The sequence below is a fragment of the Solanum verrucosum genome, unplaced genomic scaffold (genome assembly GCF_900185275.1).
Source record: "Solanum verrucosum unplaced genomic scaffold, falcon-dt-bn FXZP01000108.1, whole genome shotgun sequence".
NCBI lineage: Eukaryota > Viridiplantae > Streptophyta > Magnoliopsida > Solanales > Solanaceae > Solanum > Solanum verrucosum.
In genome coordinates, this window is record NW_026020274.1 from 2575950 (window position 1) to 2598461 (window position 22512).

Genomic DNA, 22512 nt, shown 5'->3' on the forward strand with positions numbered 1-22512 from the left:
TTTAAATAATAATACAAAGTTTAATTTATTATTCAATAATATCTTAAATCAATTACAAATATAAACATCCTTTTTGAATAGCAATACCTGTCTTTATCTGCACTGCACAAAATATTCATATCCATGGCCGACGATATAACTTGTTATCCTTGAAGAACTATTTATAATTAATCCATAGACCAAATGTAATATCATCATTATATTTACAAGTGGTATTAATGAATGATTTAGTTCCACCATAAAAAAATTAAAATAAAGACAACCTGATAAATTAAATATTTGTTATGTGTAACGTCTGGAAAAAAAAATCAAATTATTATATACAGTTTTACATGATATTAATTAATGCAAAAGATAATTTTCACAATTGAAATATATGATCTCTAAATTAAATGACAACAATTTTATGAGCCACGTCAAGATTTCATTTGAATATATACTTAGTTAAATTCATTGCATCTATATTACTTCTTGTCTAATCATTTGTTGGTGGCATTATTAATGTCAAAACCATTATAATTTTTTTGTTAAAGAGTAATAAACACACATTGAATCACTTCAATAGAAAACAACAAATTGTTCCGACAAGAAGGAAGCTTCTTTAGCATTATTACTCCCCAATTATTTGGTGGTGATTATATTAACCAATTAATTAATCAAGTGTTCTAGAGTTAGCCAAATAATTTAGTCATATCCCATTATATTTTAATTTGTTCCATCATTCCAATCGTTTGATTTTCTCTCATTTGATTCTATTTTTTTTCAAAGCAAACCAATAATATTTGTTAAACATATTTTATAACTTAATATTCCTTATCATTTTATTACTAATTATATTTATTCATCATATTTCTAAATTGGCAATAATTATTATGAGAATAAAATAAGAATAATTTTATCCCTTTCATAAATTTCTGCACCTATACTTGTAGAAGTTTATCGCTAATCAATATTCTAAAATATATGTATATATAGTAATTTCATCTAGAAAAAAAAGAGAAATTTCAAAATGAGCAAACTCCTAAATATCTTTCAAGTGATTATAAAAGCATAAAAAATCTTGTGAGACTAACATCTCAAATTCATAAAACACTCACCTCACGTTTTATGCATTTGACCACTTGACTCATTTCCAAAATGTGTTTACCCTGTGGTCTCTCCTATATGTTGTAATTTATTTTTAAAATTTTAATTTAACTATTTGACAACAATAAGCTATATAATGTACTTGAATACAAAATTCATTATAGAAAAACAATACATTTGTTAGATACAAAATTCTTACTCTGATACAATATTTATTAAAGAGTAACATAGTAGATTTCTCGGATATAAATTTGTACGTACATTTTTCGGATATAAAATTCATACTCGGATACAAAAAATTATTATAGAAGAACAGAGTATCGAACCCTGCCCAACACCCTACGAATCATACGATTCGCTATTGTTTTGTTCAGCCGCCGAAGAAGACAATAGTAACGTCTTTCTATCAGTTATTTCTTCTATCGATTTTCCTACATCATCATATTTTCTTTTCTAAGTTAATTGTCATGACACAAAATTATCATGCCACTTAGACACTACATGACATAAGGAGGTCTTTTAATACTGGATCGCTAAGAGAATGAAGAAAGACACAAGAGAATTTTTAAGAAGACTTTTATATTGCTTGGAAGATTGAAGGGTTTTGCTTGATGAATTTACAAACGAATGCTCATTTATTTGTACTACTAACTTAGGGGCTATTACGTAAATAATAATTATCAAACAAGTCCCTACATATTTATAAATAAGTTTTTTTCTAGAATACTCTACAACTCTAGAATATTCCATGCAATTATATTACCTAAGTTGCCAACATGTCACGTCATGATATTCTTCGAAGTCGACAGTAAGTCCATTTTCAAATCTAAAGTTATATATATACTAGTAAAATTTATCCGCACCTCACGCGGGATTCAATATCACGGAATTTCTAAAATAATACTTAAAGCCTATCGATTATTAAAATTAAAAGACTATATTATCTTACATACAAGATTACGTAGTAACAAACATTAATAATTTTATAATTTATCCTTTTGCTTCCAGGAAGCATTACTATTTGATATTTTTGGGGATTCAAATGAACATCAACCTGAGATATTAAATTTCTAATAAACAAATAATCATTGGTGAAAGGAAAAATAAATTTCAAAAGGCTGAAAAAAGTAGAAAAATATTTTAATTTTAACGTTGTAGAAAGTTCAGCCCTACATTTTACTTTACATATATCATTTTAAAGTTCCTAACTTAAATGTATCATTAAAAATTATTAAAATGGAAAATTAAAGGAGGAATGTATCATATTGGACAACATTTCGACTTATCATATATACTTGAAAGGGAAAAATATTACACAAAACTATTCAGTTTGTTTGGGTATTTTTTAAAAATCAGCATACTAGAGTGATGGAGTTCAATTTGAAACTACACTTCCATTTCAATCATAGTGTCGAGATACACATCTATTACTTCAAGAAAGATATTTACAACTTGCAGTAAACTTGAGAATCTATCCATACTTCATATTGAATATGAACGATTAATTTATTGTATAGTTATCTATGTCTTGGAATTAAAAGAGGCTCCAATCTAGTCATATTCCTCTATAGGTCATCCATCACAACATCCTTGAAGCCATGTCAAAAGTTTATTAATTTTTATCTTCTTTTGTTGGTTCACTTCTCACATCAAGATACGATAATGTTTGGTCTTTAATTACTTATAATGGCATACCATAATTGAATTTTGTCTTCAAGAGATGGTAGTATAGATCTTTAAGAGATTTTTTTTATTGTACTTTAAACAATTCTAGTAGAGAAAACTTGTGTGAATACTCAATTACCGTGTGTTATTTTATTTGTACTAACAAATAGTTATAATAATATCTTTGCAAAACATAATCAACAAAGTTTAAAGCATGTACTCAAAAACAACAAGTAATAACATAAGCATAAATTAGTGATTGTAAAAAATAAACCAAGATCTGTAACAATAGGATGAAATATAAAGGAAAAAATCGAGCCCACTGAATGCACTTATTCCCCTCTAGTACCCGAGGTTTAAAGGAATAGATCCCCTCATGATAGACCGATTCTATTCAACAGTGTAATGATAGAATAATAATGGTGTTAGTGAGCCACTAATCAACAGGAGCAAAGTACACGAATATTTAATTGTGTAGAAGAAAAAGTAGTAGTTCAGAATTTTTCGTTATTTTAAAATGAGAGAAAATTCCTCTATTTATAGACAACAAAGGGTAGTGTGAACAAATGCTTATTGTGCCTTATCGGAAAGGTCACAACTCTTTGGAAAAGTTACAATCCTTCGGAAAGGTCACAACCTTTCATAAAAGTCACAATTTTTTCATAAAAGTCGCAACTCTTCATAAAAGTAACAACTTTTCATAAAAGTCACAACTTTTTATGAAAGTCGCAACTCTTCATATTTTACTCATACCTTTTAAAATCCAACAACGTGTACTTCAAATATCAATTTAAAGTTCTAATAAATGTCATTGACCTTCAATCTATATTGTACCACCCTTAGACAAAAAAATGATTAACTCAAATCACCAAAGGTAAAGTAAGATTATCGAGAAACGGTAGACTAATGCATGCAACAATGCAAGATTACATAGGATTAAGTTTGGCCCAGCATTCATAGCTGGCGATCAGTTGCTTAAGTAAGTTCAAAGGAGACTGATATTTATACATATGGAAGATTTGGTGGAGGCTTAATTTGTAAGATGGTGGTGACGGTTATGAAGGTTACTGAAAGGAGGGAAAGGCTAATTTTGAAAATAAATAAATTAAAAGGGAATCATGGTTTGTGATGACGCACATAGGCGAACCTAGTGCTCTTTTATATATATATATATCTTATAACTTTAAACAATTTTATACAATTTCCTATCATTTTTCTCAAATTTAAAAATATTCCCTATTAGTTTAAAATATTGGTTAAAAAAATAGAGAACACTATGGTCAATAAAATAGTAAAACCTCTTATTTTATCTTGAAGTGTTGGACTTTTTTATATATATCTTTTAAAAATTTCCGTTTGTTATATGATATTCACACTAAAATTCGATTATATTCAAATTTTCATATATTCTCTTCTCTTGGTTAACTTGATTATATTCAAATTTTCATATATTCTCTCCTCTTAATTAACGGAAGAGTATTTACCTCTCTATGCCTAATTTAAAAAACTTAAATTCAAAATCTCTCAATTAAAAATAAACGAGTAACTCGACACCTGATCTTGACAAACTCAAGTTCAAAATTTCACACCAAATAAATGAGTTTTTACCGCTCCGGCCACAGTTGGTTAACCGTTCCTAACAACTATAATAAACCCTCCCATGTGAGTTTGCACTTTTAGCCAACTGCCTCTCTCCCTCCTTCTTCTTCTTCTTCCACACCGCCAACCCCATTTCTACTCTCTCTCTTCTTCTTTCCAAAATCGAACTGAAGAATTGATTTGGACAAACTATGGACCCGAAGTTCACCGGAAAGCCTATACCCATCCCATTTCTATCGGGTCGGATTGACCTTGACCAGATGCCGGATACTCCGACCCGTATAGCACGTCACCGCCGGGCACAGTCGGAGACTTTCTTCAGGTTCCCTGACTTCGACGATGACATCCTCTTAGACGACGTCGTTGCTGACTTCAACCTTGACATTTCGGCGCCGGCGTTGTCCCCTTCTACTGATACCCACATGCAGCCGGCGAATTCAGCTGACTCGTCTTCAAACGGACTGGGTACTGATCATAAACCTAGACCGTTGAATCACTTCAGGAGTCTTTCCGTTGACGCCGACTTTTTTGATGGTCTGGAGTTTGGTGAAGCTGGAGCTACAACGCCCGCTGCGTCGGAGGAGAAGAAGATGATGGGTTTGGGTTCCGGTTCGAGTTCTCGTCATAGGCATAGCAATTCGATGGATGGTTCTTTTTCTGCTGCGTCGTTTGAGGCTGAGAGCTCTGTTAAGAAAGCTATGGCGCCTGATCGGCTTGCTGAGTTGGCTTTGATTGATCCCAAGAGAGCCAAAAGGTTTGAACTTCTATCAAAGTTTTTTCCTTTTTTCTGTTATAGTGTGAAAAATTTAAGTTCTTTGGAATTATAATTAGCTGAGGAAATGTCTCTTCAAAAAAAATTGGGCTTGAGGTTATTTGCTTGGCTAAGAGTTTGACTTTGGAATTATACTTAGCTCTAGTGATTAAGGTTTGAACTTTCATAAAGTTCTGTTTGTTTTTGTTTCAATTTTATATGCAGTTGCCTCAATTGTAGTATGAAATTTTTTGGGCTTGAGGGTTTCTTTCTTTGGTTAAGAGTTTTTTACTTTGGAGTTATACTTAGGTCTAATGCTTTAGAGGAAATCTCTCTTCGAATTATTGGGCATTTTGGAAATTCTTGGCCTCTTGGGCACATGAAGCAAAATAGATGGTTGCTATATTTCTTGGTTTTGAAGTGATTTGCTTGTCCCTGGGAATGCCAAAATTGTCTATGTTTTTACCTGTAAAGAGCATGTTTGACTTGGTATAATGGAGTTGTCAAGTGTGAATTTGGTGAAATTATATGAGTTACATATTCTCACACTCAAATGGATGAAAGAGAAGAAAAGGATATGATTTGAGAAAAAGATGTTGGTGATCATTTGCAACAGGTCTCTTGGGGAAGTGAAATAAGTTTCCACTTCATTATATGTAAATGGTCAGGATATTTAAAACAGGGGATTAGTCTTTATAAGTAATGTTTTTATATTGGGAAAAACGAAGTAGGGATTGAGAGGGAGGGAGGGGGGACTAAACTACTTAAAAAGCAGTGCAGAGGCTCCTAGCAGAGAAACCGGATTACTGAGTTAATGAAGAAATATTATTGTACCTTGTATGCTCATTTAAGATGAAAGAGAATGCAGTGCTACTATGATGTATTCTTTAATGAAGTGGTATTACCTGAATGGTAAGAGATGAGAAGATTTCAAAACTATAGGTTACTGACGACTTCTCAATGTCAATTTTAGTAATCTGAATTTTTTGCACAAAAGGTTATAGCGTGTGACGTGTCACTGTTACATAGCATGGCTTCCATGTTTTCAATTTTTCCTTAAAATACTAAGTCCCCTTATAGATAGCAGTTCTAGCATTAAACTTTGTGTATGCTTTTGTAGAAATTCATCTTTGTTTCTGCATTATTACAGGATTCTTGCAAACAGACAATCTGCTGCACGTTCGAAGGAGCGGAAAATTCGTTATACTAGTGAACTGGAGAGAAAGGTGCAGACTCTGCAGAGTGAAGCTACTACTCTGACTGCACAAATCACGGTTCTGCAGGTACAAAATAGGGAGACTGTATTCTTAAAAGCTATTACAGTACTCTTCTTTGTTTTCTTAATAGGCAAAATGACTATATGCATCACTCTTCATGGTTATCAAATTCTGTTGTATAAAGTTACCTTGAAAATTCAATAGCTTCTCATGTTTTCATACAATAAGCAATGAGTATATCCAATATATATATATATATATATATATATATATATATATATTTGGTTATGAGATTTTGTTATATGAATTAACCCTAGAGATTCAATAGCCTTTTGTGTTCAGATATGTGATTGCATGTGTGTGAGTCAGAGTCGTAACATCTTCAAATCAAAATGGCTCTCTGCTTTGTATGATTTTTTGACTTAACTTGAATTATCTTAATTCATTCATTGCCCGATAATGAATTAGGATGTTATGATTTTATATTCTTATGAGATTTTAGTTGGGCTCAAAGAATGAACTACATGGTTTTCTTATTCTGGCGAACTTGTTGCATGAAGAATTTTGGTAGGATGATTTTCTAATAGATGTCTTTATAAAGATTCTGTCTGTATTTCTTGCTAAGTTACTCGGACTCTTCACTTTTGGTGCCGCACCCGTGTCAACACGACATGGGTGTGGCCGTGTGGGTGTGGATGTGGGATCCGTGTCCGATATGGTCAACTGATTTTGGGTACTTTGACCAAAATTGATGGAGAAAGTCTGATAGTTTTAATGATTTCTATAATCAATAGTACACAAGCTAAGGTGAAATTGAAGAAAATGGAATACCTTTTATATAGAAATTTATATGTCACTCATTGTCCTTTAATCTCTTTCCAAGATTCTCCTCAAGTTCTCCACATAATATCTCATAATTTAGGTTTTATAACACTATTTTTAGATATTTTAATTATATATAGGCAAATCCCCGCACCCATATCCATACATGGATCCATATCCCGAATCTTAAAAATTAGATCATGAAAGATCCAACCTCTAGATCCGTACCTGTATCAGACACCCGCACCCGAGTCCGAGCAACTTAGATTTCTTGTACTTTTTACCTAATTGTGAGGGCTGAGGAAGAGAAACAAGCTCTCGTCCATTTTGTAATTGAAGATCAGAGTTTATGAATGCCGAAATTGATGACAAAAATTAGAGGCTCTATTTGCTATTCTCAGTATGTTCTATAGATTAGGATCATTTCTTCAGTTGATCAAAAGGAACAGAGGGATAGAAATGTTTTTGCCTACAAGTCACATCATTGGATATGTATAAGATCATATCTTTAGGTTATTTTTTGGGAGCTTTTGAAATAAGATCCAAGCATAGTTTGTAAACTGATCGCAGCATGTGATTAAACAAGTTGGCAACAGTGTTGGTAACTTGAGCTGAGATCTTAGTTGACTTTATGTGTAGTTGATCCAATGTTACCTGGATGGTTATGTTTGAATCATAAAATGTTTAGCTTTCGGAAATCGAAACAGGTTACTTCCCTCTTAAAGTAAAACTGAACTTTGTCATTGAAGAAGCTTGAAAGTTGAGTGCTCTTTTGGATAAAAACACCCCACTACTCGACTAGCACTAAATTACAATCATAGGATCAACAGAAATAAATCTTTGTTCTTCCCCTTTTTTAGGGTTGTCTTTCAGCTAAGTGCCTATCGGGAAAAGTAGATTAAAAAATTGAATAAGTGCTATGTTTATGATCTTGTCTTTTACTCAAATTATGGCTTTATGGGGATGAGAAAGTAGCTTTTGTGAAGGATTATCATTGAGGTTCAGAAATTGGAGAATTGATGAAGAGCAGTCTAGGGGGTGCTGCAGCCAAGAAGGAGGGGGGCATCACAAAGCTAGAGATGGGTTTTTTAGGACTTGAGGAACGCCGGCGCTGGCAATGGGTGAGGGAGTTAGTGGTGCATGAGGAGGAGAGGGGATTAGCATTATGAAGGTGAAGTAGGTTTGCCTTCAGGAGGAGGATCAGGGTTGCAAATATTAGCAAAGAGGGTAGCTAGGGAAGGGGGAGGAATCCCAATGATTGGGTAGGAGTGTGTTTGTGTTGATCTTTAAATGGTTTTCAACATGTGGTTAGATGAAGGAAAATACATTTAAGTACCAATATACTGGTCAAGCAATTGATCGTTCATCTTACTAATGAGAAGACCATGATGAAGAATCAAGAATCCTACTGTTGGCGACCTAAGAAGTAAAAGGGGCAAAATTTGGCTGACCAATTTGGTGAAGAACTTCAAACTGAGGAAAGAAATGTGCGCTCAATAACAAAGTGACTTTGAAAGAAATGTTGGCGGATGATCAAAATATTCAATGCAGCCGGATGGTTATTATAAAACAGTGAAGCGACCTTTGACTTTCAGTAACCGAGGTTTCGTTATTTCCTGCTTGCCGAAAATTAACCCTTTTGTCATCAAAAAAGTTAGAATTAGGGCTGTTATTGGGGTAACTTGTACCCATCTACCACTAAACTGTTATGACTACATTGACAGCAATAATTTCATTTTCTTCACATTATTTTTTTATTTATTTAGGATTCTGTTTGATTGAGTGAGTACTATGTGCCATGTTCCTGCCCTCTTTTGCAAGTAATGTGGAATGCTTAGGCCTAAAAATGGTAATGGGGAACTGGAGAAGAGAGAGATGGTGCCATTGCTAGTTACATATGGAGGGTGCTGTTGCTGGCACTGGAGGAGGGAGCTAGTGGTTGGGAGGTGAATATTGGAAAAAGTGAGAGTGTTATCCCGTGAAGGTTTGAATGCATAGAATCAGGGGAAGGGGTTGTGCAAGCATTAGCAAGATGGAGGGGAGGAAAATACAGGAAAGTAGGCTTTTCTAAGCTGTTGCATTCTCTTTGGTGCTAATTATGGAAAGCATAACTTTTCTTAGGATACAGGAAAATTTTCAGTCAAAGCTTTTCTTTTCCACCCTCTAGCTGGTCAGGCAATTAGGCTTTTTCAAGCTGTTGCGCTTCTCTTTGATGCTAAATAATGAACTTTCTTTTTATGGAGGAATAGTCATCATCAATTAACAGGTTCTTATTCTTATCTTGTTTTCTAGCATCATTTAAATATCCGAGTATGGTATCTTGCTAGCTAGCAATAATTTTTTTTGTAGAATCTACGTTATTTTCGTTGCTCTGATTGTAAAATTATTATTTTTTAACTTCAACTTTTGGTTGAAAAGTCACCTTTATGCTACTTCTTCGCTCCTTTTGTCATCGTTGAGTATGGATCTGTCTGCCACAAAATCATGCATATGCACTTGTGTGGAGGTCTGCCATTCTTGTTTTTCCATGATGCTCCTTGCCCTTTTTGTTTTCCTTTTTAAAAAGAATTACTTTGGTCGACAGTTGAACTTTTTGCCCTTATTCTCATTAATTTTGGTGGGTAACATACATTAGGACGATCCATTTATTCACGAGTCATATATGCTGTGCTTGCAAAATCACAGTTTCAACTTGTGGACATTTCTGTAGACATATATCGACTGTATTGTATTTATGTGGTGCTGGATGGAATATTACCACTGCAGATTGCTAACACTGCTTTCAAGAACCATAATAACAATTAACATATCCTTAATCATTTACATGCCATTTCTGTATGATGATGCAGAGAGACAATAGTGGATTGACTACTGAGAACAAAGAACTCAAACTACGGCTGCAAGCTTTGGAACAACAAGCCCATCTTAGAGACGGTATGTCTTATAATAACTTAATAAGTAGTATAATTTTCACTGCTATTTGTTGTATTGACATATGTGTGTGAATAATTTCCAGCTCTGAATGAAGCTTTACGAGAAGAACTGCAGCATCTAAAGATAACAGCTGGTCAAATGTCAGCTGCAAATGGAAGCAGGGGGGCGCGTCCACATTTCCCTCCCCAACCGCAGTCATTTGTCCAATGTGGTAATCACCATACTCAACAACAGCAGCCGCACATGCCTCAGTCTACGACAAGTACCCAGAATATCGGTGGGCAGACCCAACCTAGCTTCATGAACTTCAATAACAGGGGTTGAAAATGTCAAAGAAAAGGCAACATGTTACTAATGAGTAATTAGCATAGCGCCTTGTATATATTGATAATGATATGTAATGAATAGTGTTACAGGCTGTGGAGTGTATACTGATCAGATCACTTTGTACCATTATCAAAATACTAGTTACATGGGATATACTCGTACTTGTTTTATAAACATCAGTTAGATATTGTTCAACATCTTTTATGTATTTTACTATAGAGTTTGAAAATAATACTTTGCTGATGAAATTTGAAAAGATTCTTCTATTGTTCTTGAATACTATATCTTAGATTATGGAAATAAAATTTGCATTTATTTCCACAATTGGATTTATTTATGGTGGATTCATTACCTGACAAAGCCTCATAGTAGTTGATAGATTGGATTCTTAAATGATTGCTATTGAACATGATTAGATTTAGAGTAGAGATGCGTGATCTAACTCGTCTGAAGTATTGTCACAATTCACAGTAAAACTCGGGATGAATGTAGCTTCTCTTCTGAAGCGTCTTAGTCTGTAGTTGCTAAATTGTGCATTCAGCTAAGGAGCACACTAGCTAGATGGAGCCACTATTCGAAATGAAAAAAAAAAAAAAAAAAAAAACTCTAGGGATTACCTCTATGGGTCCGCTCCCTTGTATTTGTGGCAGTTGGACGGTCAACATGTTTGTTATATCTCTTGTTGTTTGTGATTTTGGAAGGATGTCAATTTTATAGGATATTTACATAATAGAGTCATCCACTAACATCTAAAACCACATAACAAGAAACAAGAGAAGAACTTGAGTATGAAACAAGAAGTTGAAAGTTGAATCTATCATCAACGGTTGAGGTGAGATATGGACTCTTCATTCTTAATTAAAGGTCTCAATTTGCATCTTACAAATGAAAAGGTCTTGATGGAAGCACGTGAATTCAGGTTAGCTGAATCCCAAAATGAACACCACACCCATGTAGACAACTGAGAAAAAAATATTCAAATCTACAATGTGAAATAGATATGAAACTATTTTGACATTATTAGGAAGAAGATGCCATATATTCATAGGCATTAATAGCCATGATTTCAACGCCAAAAAATCCATTGTTGCAATGATTCAAAGATTAATTAATTAATCACTTCCAAATGTTAAGTAGCCTGTCAATTGTCATGACAAGAAATGTTTACACCAACTAAGTTAACTTTGGCATATAGTTTAGTTCCAAAATAAAAAACAATAAGTGGCATTAGACCTACAGAAAAATTTCAAAATCTACGTATTAGCCAAGTTAATTAAGGATTAATTAACAACTGCCCACATCCACATGGCAAGCAGCTGTGATTAGACAAGAATGTTGACACCAACTAAGCTAAACTTGGCTTAATTCCAATAGGAAAGTGAAATTATCTTGTCCATAAGTAGCATTGCAGAAAATTAGATAGAATGGTGAAACCAATTTTTCCGCGTTTGGTTGGTTAAAATTTTTGGAAAATATGTTTTTTAGAAAAATAAGTTCCTTAAAATGAAAAAAATAAGTTCCTAATGGAGTTGTGGAAATAGGGAAAACAAATTTCATAAGTACCATTCCACGCTTATTGTCTCCTCTCCGTCCTCCAACACACTCCACCCTACCCCACTCCTATAGTGTTTGAATAAATTATACACAAAAGGCCTGTGGTTTTAAATGAGAAGTTTAAAGTTAAATTGTTACTTATTAAATATAGAAAAGAGCTATTCTTTTGAGACTGACTAACGAGGAAAATAAAAGAATTTCACATAAATTTGGACGGAAGGAGTCTTATATCCAATGGGGTCAATTTGTCTTATCCCATTCATCTTGTACAAACTAATCAACAACAAACAAGGAATAATTTTTAATATTAAGCTGTTCACAGAACATTCTTGAGATCATCAGTACAATATCACATATAAACTCATCAAATTTTGCAGATTTAACACAATCAAGAATGGAGCTAATCATGTTTATGGTAATGTTGTTAGTGTTGGTTTTAGTAGTTTTACTAGTCCTATTAAGAACAAATAAGGCTTCTCCAAAAGAAATGGAAGCAATTCCAGGTACCTTAGGATGGCCTATTATTGGAGAAAGTCTCTCTTTCATATCCGAATTTTCAAGCCCTGCTGGTATATACAGCTTCATCAACAAGAGACAGCAACTGTGAGTACATCATAATATAGCACGTCGAAAACTGTTCAAATTTTTCTCCAGTGGCAATCCTGAATATGTGCTATGTTTTAGAGAGGTTATGAAGTGGTTCAGCAAGATAATGCTTGCTATATATAAGCTTTAGAGATTGATCTAACATTGTCATTCCCTTCAGAAAAGTGTTCAACATGCTATCTTTACATCACTTCGCGAAGAAAATTCTCTGTTATCTAAATTCTGACCTCAAATTTATGATTTGTGTTATGGTTTTGCTTATTAGGTATGGGAAGGTGTTTAAGAGTTATGTATTGGGAAGGTATACCGTATTCATGACCGGAAGAGAGGCAAGCAAGATCTTGTTGACAGGTAAAGATGGGATAGTGAGCTTAAACCTTTTCTACACAGGACAGCAAGTACTTGGACCTACAAGCTTGCTCCAACAGACAGGAGAGGCGCACAAGAGACTCCGAAGACTAATTGCTGAACCACTTTCTGTTGATGGTTTAAAGAAGTATTTTCAGTTTATCAACAGTTTAGCTATTGAAACATTGGATCAGTGGTCTGGAAGAAAAATTTTGGTTCTTGAAGAAACTTCCACAGTTGAGTCTTTTGATCATTTTTTCCTAGTGTTTGGTCTAAAGGAGGCATTTTTAAGCCTTTCAGATTATGTTTTTTTGCAGTTTACACTGAAGGTTATAGGCAACATGATAATGAGTTTAGAGCCAACTGGTGAGGAGCAAGAGAAATTTCGAACCAATTTCAAGATTATTTCTGGCTCTTTTGCTTCTTTACCCTTTAAAGTCCCGGGAACTGCCTTTTATCGTGGCATTCAGGTAACAAATTGTCGATATTCTATGCAAAATATGATGAATGGACAGCTTAAAAGAGATGACTATCTGTAAACTACAGGCTCGTGATCGAATGTATGCTATGTTAGACTCAATAATTAACCAACGGAGGAGTGGGGAAACCATAAAACAAGATTTCTTGCAATCCCTGGTGAAGAAGCATGGCAAAGATGCACCAGAAGGAGATGATGATGACAAACTCACAGATAAACAACTTAAGGATAACATATTGACGCTTCTAGTTGCAGGCCACGATACTACAACTGCTGCTTTAACATGGCTCCTCAAATTTCTTCAAGAAAATCCTGCTGTATTGGAACGACTAAGAGTAATTCTTATTCGAACCTAACAGAGAAAAGGAGCAACCTTTAACTGCTGACATTAGTTTATAACTTTAGAATCTTTTATTTACAGGAGGAGCATAGAGAAATCCAAGCTCGAAAACAAGGCTCATTAGATCTCACCTGGTCTGAAGTCAACAATATGCCTTACACCGCCAAAGTGAGCTTGCATACTAGTCATAAATCCAGCTCTGAAATTCAAAAATAACCAATTTTTTGTTGATATTTCAATGTTCAGGTAATCAGTGAAACACTTCGAATGGCCACAATCCTTCCATGGTTTTCAAGAAAAGCAGCACAAGATTTTGAGATAGAGGGTAACTGACAGATTTCTCGATATCTAGACTTTGTATGATCTAAAATGACTCTTTAAAACCATGTTCAGGGTGCAAAATCAAGAAGGGATGGTCACTTAACTTGGATGTAGTGTCTATCCACCGCGACCCCAAGATTTTTCCTAATCCTGAGAAGTTTGATCCTTCTAGATTTGATGTAAGTTCTCCAACATAATAAGCAGGCTCCTTCTAATCAACACCACTGAGATTTTCATAACAAAGAAAATTGTTGGATTCTGTACAGGATCCTCTAAAACCTTTCAGCTTCCTTGGATTTGGAAGTGGACCACGCATGTGTCCTGGAATCAACTTAGCCAAACTGGAAATTTCTGTCTTTCTTCATCATCTTGTCTGCAGATACAAGTAAGGAAAATAAACAAGAAACAGTCTTTTTGAAAAAATAAAATAATTCTAATTTCCTGTGGGCAGTTGCATTACTGACTTGAAAATTTGTTTTCCTTGTAGATGGACACCGTTAGACACAGATGACTCCGTCCAGCCAACACTTGTTAGGATGCTGAAGAACAAGTATCCCGTCATGGTTGAGACACTTTAGATAATGTCTTTTACATTGTACTACACTAAAGCATTTTCAGATTTGTAGGAGAATGTAATAGCACAAATAAGGAAAAGTATTCATGGTGTTGAAGTTGTTCCTAAAGATCCAGAGTTATATTGAGTATGGAACTCTTTGATGATGATTAAATATTTGCAGTCTCCAACAAAGTGATATATCTTTACGTTCAAAGCAAGTACTTGCTGAAATGTTTGTTTATCCCCTAGTCATACATACACATACACAAGAAAACATACCGAGAAAGTGGAGAGGAACACAAAAAAATTCACAAAGTTCCCACGTATTTTTGGCAAATTCTTCCTTATGGAAAACACACTAATGCAGAAGCATAAGGGCCACACAATGATATGCTTCTACGAGATTCAAACTCACAATTCAAACATCACTTCTACAATGAATCTAATGCTTCATACAGAAACAAAGATAAACCAATTATAGCTTCTCTAATACAAACATCATTTCTACGATGCCTCTAATGTTTCCTACAGAAACAACAGGAAACCTATAGCTTTCTCTTCTCTATCTAAGAGATCATTCTGTGCTGAGGGCAGCAACAGTTTTTACTCCCAATATCTGAAGCGAGACAAGGAGGTTTCACGTCCCCATCCTTGTACCAGATTGATCGTGCTTCAACTAATTCATCCAAGAAGTTATCCAGCTTATCAACTGTCACACTAGGCATCACAACAACATGTGCCATATTTCTTTCACAAGCAAGTTGCCACTTGCGAACAAACTCCTCATCTTTAGGTCGTTCAAAAACAACTGTGCTGCTCAGCTCATTGAGCATAGCACTGATTCCAGCTCCTATAAGGCGGTCTTTCAAATAATGAGCATTCCTTAGGCACTTCTGGACTTCTTTCTGGAATCCCTTGTACCCTTTTCTGTTCAGAGTGTACCAAAGGAAAAGTGGAGCATGCCCGTTCCGACTTCCCATGATAGTGGCATCCCTTGACGCAAGGTACTCCACATTACTAGAAAGGGCATTAATGTGCTTTAGCCTTGTTAGTTGAACACCGCATGGCATTGGACATCCCACAAACTTGTGACCAGAGACACTCACACTACCGATTGGCTTTTTGAAAGTAACCTTTGGTGCCTGTAAGAATTTAAGATATTACTTATAGGAAAATCTGAGACAACAATAACATCTTGTTCCATAAAATAGTAGTAAGTAGGAGAAATGAAAGGTAATAGACAAATCTATGTTACAGAAAAGCTGCGGCAATGGATGGTCTCTGCTTACAGAATCTCTTTTTAGTTTTTTACTGTGAAGAAGTACCCGCATGAGAGCATTCATTTATTTATCAAAAAGAATAAGAAACATAAACACTGCCAACAGGACAGTAGATCTGTATACAAAATCTCCTTTCTTCCTATCTCTGATTTGCTTGTACTGTGAAGAAAGTATATCCACACAAGGAACACATATGAAAAGAAGATCTGTTTATCTTTTAGTACTCCTAATCAACCAAAAGAAATGAATTCTGCGTTCTTCTTCATCTTTCCTCCCTTACTTCCAAAAGCAATGGTTACAGAGAACAGAAAACAATTTTACATTATAACCTTCCGCAACATTAGTAGTGGCATCAAATACCTAACAAGGCTGCAAACTATTTTCACATTTTTGATTTCATAAGAGTACCTCAAATAAACTCCTGCTTTGCTAATAATAGCCAAGTATTTTTACATGCACTTCAGAGTGGCTAGTTTAAGAAATGCAAGGAGAAGTCAAACAATAAAAACAGTTTGGACAAACAAATCTACTTACGCGCTTGACAAATGGCATCATAAGCCCAAAGAGAGCCCCATCACAGTGGATATAAAACCGATCATGTGAAAATCCGCAGTCTTCAAGGGTTTTTATGACAAGATCAAGATCATCAACAGCTCCTTTCACAGTAGTTCCTGTCAACCAAAAAAAGATGGCACCTTAGGCAACTAATTGGTTGTTGCATTTAGGGAAATATCTCAGACAGTGAAAGAGTCAGACAGTACCAATGTTGACATTAATGATTGCAGGCTTATCCTTGTTGGCTAGTAGCTTAACTTTGAAGTCTGCACAATCTATTTCACCAGTTAGTAGAGTGCCAACCTGTTCACATTCCATCCTATACATTCGTGCTGCTTTAAAAATAGAATAATGAGACTCCTTTGAAGCATACAAAATTCCTTCAGGAAATACTTCTCTCCTGCATTATTAAGATCGTGTTTTCCGTAGGATTAGTAAAAAAGAGGAAATCGAGGGTAACCATTTCTTAATCAGCAAACCTAAAATTCTGAAGGAATAAATTAAAAAATATACTAACCCAACAAGGATTCCATGAAGATTTCCCTCGGTTCCACAGTTTGTGATGTATCCCCAATATTCATCCTTTTCAATATCCCATAGGCGCGCAAACCAGTCCAAAACACCAACTTCAAACTGCCTTGAGTGCACACCATAGTTGCTCTCAATGAATGGATCTCCTAAGTTATTGATGGAGAAATGCTGCAATTGTGTGAGTGCACCATAATCAAAATCCAAATTATATGGATACCCTGTGACAATCAGCAATCATAAATAATCAGTATTTCTTTATACTTGGAATGCAATGAAAGAAGTAGAGGATATGGTAAACTAGACTACTTCATCCACCCACTGGACATAAAGTTGGCTAATTTCAACATATTCATCGCACAAAATATTAGTATTAACATTACTAAGATAGTACAAAGGCAATCAATATAACATTACTAAGATAGTACAAAGGCAATCAATATCTAAGGTTCTAATATAGACAGACTTTTTTAATACAAGGATCCGAATAATTATAATTTTAGAGAGAACTTTTTAACGCTAAAGTCAACACAAAAATCAAAACTTTAATCATCAGCAAATAAGACAATCCATATAGCTGTTAAAAAAGAAAGACTAAAGCCATTCCAAGTTATGTTGCCCCACCAAAAGGAGGTGGGGGAAAACTATATCAAACTTAGGTGAAGATTATGAGAAACACTTCATATTAAATAGCCACCCAGTGATTTCATCCTCTCAGGTTACATCAATATCATCAGATATGATACACACACCAAAACACACACACTTTTTGGTAGAAGTAACAAGTTCGCTACTTTCACACAATATTTCATACAACTGCTACTTTTAAGCCCGAAGAATAAATAAATTATCAAAATCTGAAACCAACAGGAAGCCCAAAAAGGAAAATAGTAGTAAAATCTATGCCAAATGCATAAGCTGCCCCTATCTTGCCTTATTATTTCATTTGGACACCTAAACTAGGGAAGGTACCTCCTAACGGAAAACTAGACTACTCAAGAACTATACTCATCACACACGAGGCATTGAGACTGTCAAAAAATGAGATATGTGTATTTCATGTGTGGGTGACTTGGGAAAAAACAATGCAATAAAGACACATGGATTTTGTAGCTTCCAAAAATATTGAGCAACACAAAAAAAGTTTTCTTGTTCTTCTTCCCAAAACCAACAATGAGACCAGACCCACAAACATTTAGTCCTCATCTCTTTCCAATCAAACCCAGCTACACTCAAAAGCTAAAAAACTAATCCTTCTGCTTCCTCCCCTCTTCCTTTTTTGTCTTGTTTACTTCCACTTCCAGCTGGAGAAGGATCACCACCGACTTAAAGTCACTTCGACCATATGAGATCAGTAACTTCTAGATTAGCATTAGCTTAACCTTTTAGGACAACTTTGTATATTTCTAGAGATAGCAAGATGAGTTGGTCTGCAATTCTAGTTCCTTCCATCATATAGAGACCTTTTATGTCCAAATCTCACCAAGTGTTATAAAGTAATAGAGACTACTCTCCTATGTTCTAGTTCACTTTCAACAGCTTCTCTAACCCTGTGCTACCAGCAGAAAATGGCAGAGCAACCTATTTGTTTGTACATTTTGGGTTGCACCAATATAGCCCACAAAGTTTCCAGAGCCATAATACTTTGCCATGGCGTTTGGTAGGTCATTTTTACCTTGTGGATATTCATGAACCAAATATGATCACTAATTTCTTTTGTTGTTATTGATTTTGGTTTCTGAGTGTTCTTGGAGCTTTTGGTGTCCAAGTATTTTTAAAAATGGTAGACTTTGAGGGGGAGAAATGAATTGGAGAACTATATATAGAAGAGGAATGGATTTTATTAGTTTTAAAATCAATGTTAACTCAATTTTGACATGTGATCTCAAGATAGGTGAAACATACCCATTTTGTCATGTCAACACTGTATAATTGATACAGTTTGAGCAGGTCATGAGCTGAGTTAAGGTGTCTAGATGGAGAGTTTTAACAAGTTAGGTGTTTGTTTATGTATTCAGCCTAAAATTTACACTGGAGCTGATATCCTAGTCTTTCTAGTTTTAAGGAGGATTTAACCCACAATAGATATGTATAACACTTATTTGAAGAGCCAAACTTAGCCATCAGTAACAACTTCTGTCAAAAAGGTAATCTAAGCCAACCTAAACAAATATACGATTCTATCTATAGAGTAACCAAATATAAACAGAATCAAGCGTAATAATTCAAAATCAAAACGAATAAACAGAATCAAGTGTAAAAATTCAAAATCAAAACGAACACATTACCTAAATGATACTTAGTTCGATCAGTGAGAGTCTTCCTATACCGAGCCAGAACACTAGCCATATACGCTTCCTTATCACCAGTAGAATCATCATCCGCATCAGGTTCCGTAACAGAAAAGGACGACGTATGTATATTCCGCCCTAACACAATCTCCCTCTTCTGCTCCTCGCCGCCGCCATTAACCGCCGCATCTACACCTTCTGATTTCACCACTGCCGGCACCAGCTCCGGTACCACAGCCGTTGGATCAAATCGAACGTCCGCCACCTCCTTTCCATTAACAGCTGAACTCATCGATTCGATTACCGCACTTGTTCCCACCATAGCTCTGTTTGAATCAACAATCACTGCTTCCATTTTAGTACAATTTAATCAAATCGTTAATTAAAAAATTAGCACAATGTATGAATATAAATGCGAAAAAATAGGAATTAGTGGATAAATGTATGGTTTACCTGGAGATTTCTATAAACGGAAAACCGGCAGTGTCGGCTAAGCAACGATCGGAAAAGTTATTGATTTTTGTGAGAGGAAAATTAACGAAGAAATGTAGTTTGTATATATAGGCGTAACGTAATAATAACTGATATTTTTTTCGTTATAGTTTTTATTTCTTCATATTTGCTAATCACTCCCTTATAGAATTTATCTTATCACAAGATGTCCCTAAAGGAACTCCCTCGTGGAATCATTATGATTTTATTACTTCACTTTTACTCCTCATATCGATACAAGAGCTAGACAATACTCAGTTATGTACTAATATTCTATCTGCGTAAATTTTTGTTTGTGATTGTGTTCTCGATAATCGATAAATCCATCAAGACATGTTAAGGAATGATCTTTTGTAATTATATTTTAGTATATACTAATATATTTTAGAAATTGGAAAACATGAAGAGAAGTATTATAAAGATATCAAATTATTCAAACAAAAAAAAAATCATATAGTTTCAGTATGGTAATGTGACTTTTAGAAATGGGTGGAGATGCCATTTTAAGAAAATTAATCATTTAAACATTATCACTGCCCCTTGAGAGTCCCGAACAGACATTTTCTTTTTATTGTCTAATTAAATACTAAAACAAAACCGAAAAATGAAATTGATATATTGAAATCAAATAATATGAAGTTGAAGTTTTATTTAAATATATAGTTTAGAATTTCTTTAAGTTGTACGTAATATTTTTTTTCATAAATATGAAAATTTCACAAGTCGTGAAATAATAAAAATTGTAAACAATAAATCTTTTTTATATAAAATATAAACTTATAAATTGTATTTTACATTAAAAAAAATTAAAATCATAACTCTAAATAGCAAATTATTTTTATATAAGACACCTTGATGTAATTTCAAATTTTGATTCAAACCTTGATTTAAAATCATGATTCATATCCATGCGAGGTGGGTCCGAGTTTTGTAGATAATATAGAAATATTATATTTGGAAAAAACATATAATAGTACAAATATTTAAATAAAATAGAATAAAAGGAAAAGAGGGAAAAAGATACGTATGTTAACCAATGAACGTAAAGCAATTGGATTCCACAAGATTCAGTAGGGTAAAGCACACTATAAGTTATCATGGTGACGTGGAAATATCTGACTATGTGGGGACCACTTGACTGTTGGCACTTTCTCCTATAACCCATCAAACCATTTTATTGATTTTTAAGTGGGCAAGTGGCAAATGTGTAATACACACAAAATCTATGGGCCCCATGCAATTGCTAAATTACTTTTCTAGTCCTTTTGTTTGCTTAAATTGTAATTTATACCCCTTTAAATTCTCGATATTTTATAGTTTATAGTTATGACTTAGGGACATAAGATTTGTTTTTTTATAGTTATAGGACAAAAGTTTTTGCTAAGATATACATATTTTAGATATTAATTTGATCTCCTTATATTTCTTTTTAGTTTGTTTCAAAAAAGAATGTTTCTTTCAGTTTTTGGCAATTATTTCATCCTAACTTTGAGACCACAGAATTAAATGACATTTTAGTACATTCTACATATTTTTAATTTAAGATCATATGATTTAAAAGCCTTTTATATTTTCTTGAAACGTGCTAAATCAAAATAAAATAAACAGATTGAAAAATAGAGAGTTATGGATTCACCAATTTACTTTGTAAAATAATTCTTACCCTTATCTTTTAATTAATGGGGAACTTTCGCAGATAGCCACTATAATAAACTTAATTGTGTTCCATAGCTATAATTTGCATATTTACGGGTTGTAGCTACAGTTTAGGTTGTCTCGTTTGTATAATTTGCAGGTTTGTATAATTCGCAAGTTTGTATATAATTCGCGGGTACATTTTTCAGTTATTTTTGTATAAACTCGAAATAACGAATTTATACAATTACAAATATTTAAAGTGTAAACAATTATACAAATTATATTATACAAAATTACATTACACAAAAGTTATACAAATTCCGAATTAAACAAACGTGCGAATTATACAAAACTAAAAAGCTGAGCCACATAATTATAGCTAAAAGTAGGTTGCGAATTGTAATTAAGGCAAACTATAGCTATGTTAAGTTGTTAACTAATTAACTAGCATATATTTGCTTATACACGTAATTTTCCCTTTAATTAACTACTACTCGTTGAAGTAAGAAACGAAGGTTAAAAAAAATTCCTAATAATATTTATTATATGTTAATAAAATGGGAATCGAGTTTAATTGTGCATTCCACAAATGATGAGGACTACTAACACACTTATCCCTGTTCTGCATGCTTAGACCTACTAATCCCTGTATTTAGGTTGCATGACTCCATAAATTTAAGAGATTTACACTATAATATATATTACTCTAAATTTAACTAAACTCAAAAGATGGTTCATGAGTTGAGAATCATCAAGACTATATAGCGAGTCTGATTGTGCATCCCCCGAATGATGATGCATTACTAATAACACTCATCTCACATGCCCTAAATCAGTTGTTAGAATCAATAGGTCTTCAAATTGTTCATTTGAAATTGGAACCCTTCTTATTGGGTGATCATGATACTTCCCAAAAATCAAAATTCTTGATCAATGGAGGAACAACATCACCATTTTTATTCAATAAGATACCAAAGTGGATGATTGACTCATTCCATATTAGAAATAATCGCAGGAAATTCTTTGATAACTCGGATTCCTATTTCTCAATGATATTCCACGATCAAGACAATTGGCTAAATCCCGTAAAACCATTTCATAAAATTTTAGACCTATCAACTAGC

General features: G+C 34.0%; 3 protein-coding genes across 3 annotated transcripts; 2 read left to right on the forward strand and 1 right to left on the reverse strand.

The window, feature by feature from the left end:
* The first annotated feature begins 4429 nt into the window (after positions 1-4429).
* LOC125833972 (transcription factor VIP1-like) lies at positions 4430-10539 on the forward strand. Its single transcript, XM_049513146.1, has 4 exons — positions 4430-5104; positions 6252-6384; positions 9990-10074; positions 10157-10539. Exons 1-4 carry the CDS (start codon positions 4542-4544, stop codon positions 10396-10398), a joined length of 1023 nt encoding a protein of 340 aa, XP_049369103.1. The 5' UTR covers positions 4430-4541; the 3' UTR covers positions 10399-10539.
* Positions 10540-12191: 1652 nt separating this feature from the next.
* On the forward strand, positions 12192-14822 carry LOC125833949 (abscisic acid 8'-hydroxylase 3-like). The gene is made up of 9 exons (XM_049513119.1): positions 12192-12558; positions 12827-13145; positions 13227-13379; positions 13456-13722; positions 13809-13895; positions 13974-14052; positions 14121-14227; positions 14315-14433; positions 14536-14822. Exons 1-9 carry the CDS (start codon positions 12350-12352, stop codon positions 14624-14626), a joined length of 1431 nt encoding a protein of 476 aa, XP_049369076.1. The 5' UTR covers positions 12192-12349; the 3' UTR covers positions 14627-14822.
* Positions 14823-15015: 193 nt separating this feature from the next.
* On the reverse strand, positions 15016-19628 carry LOC125833947 (serine decarboxylase). The gene is made up of 5 exons (XM_049513116.1): positions 19256-19628; positions 16957-17188; positions 16646-16839; positions 16419-16555; positions 15016-15746 (listed from the first exon to the last, which is right to left on the reverse strand). Exons 1-5 carry the CDS (start codon positions 19611-19613, stop codon positions 15171-15173), a joined length of 1497 nt encoding a protein of 498 aa, XP_049369073.1. The 5' UTR covers positions 19614-19628; the 3' UTR covers positions 15016-15170.
* Between the last annotated feature and the right edge of the window lie 2884 nt (positions 19629-22512).

Bases quoted from the DNA above. Each gene is read 5' to 3' on its own strand.
- LOC125833947 (XM_049513116.1), bottom strand. From the start codon at position 19,613: ATGGAAGCAGTGATTGTTGATTCAAACAGAGCTATGGTGGGAACAAGT. The intron at 17,189-19,255 runs GTAATGTGTTCG...TGATTGTCACAG, and splicing joins TCGAACTAAGTATCATTTAG to GGTATCCATATAATTTGGAT. The intron at 15,747-16,418 runs GTAAGTAGATTT...AAATTCTTACAG, and splicing joins TGATGCCATTTGTCAAGCGC to GCACCAAAGGTTACTTTCAA.
- LOC125833972 (XM_049513146.1), top strand. From the start codon at position 4,542: ATGGACCCGAAGTTCACCGGAAAGCCTATACCCATCCCATTTCTATCG. The intron at 5,105-6,251 runs GTTTGAACTTCT...GCATTATTACAG, and splicing joins GATCCCAAGAGAGCCAAAAG to GATTCTTGCAAACAGACAAT. The intron at 10,075-10,156 runs GTATGTCTTATA...AATAATTTCCAG, and splicing joins ACAAGCCCATCTTAGAGACG to CTCTGAATGAAGCTTTACGA.
- LOC125833949 (XM_049513119.1), top strand. From the start codon at position 12,350: ATGGAGCTAATCATGTTTATGGTAATGTTGTTAGTGTTGGTTTTAGTA. The intron at 13,723-13,808 runs GTAATTCTTATT...TTTTATTTACAG, and splicing joins CTGTATTGGAACGACTAAGA to GAGGAGCATAGAGAAATCCA. The intron at 14,053-14,120 runs GTAACTGACAGA...AACCATGTTCAG, and splicing joins ACAAGATTTTGAGATAGAGG to GGTGCAAAATCAAGAAGGGA.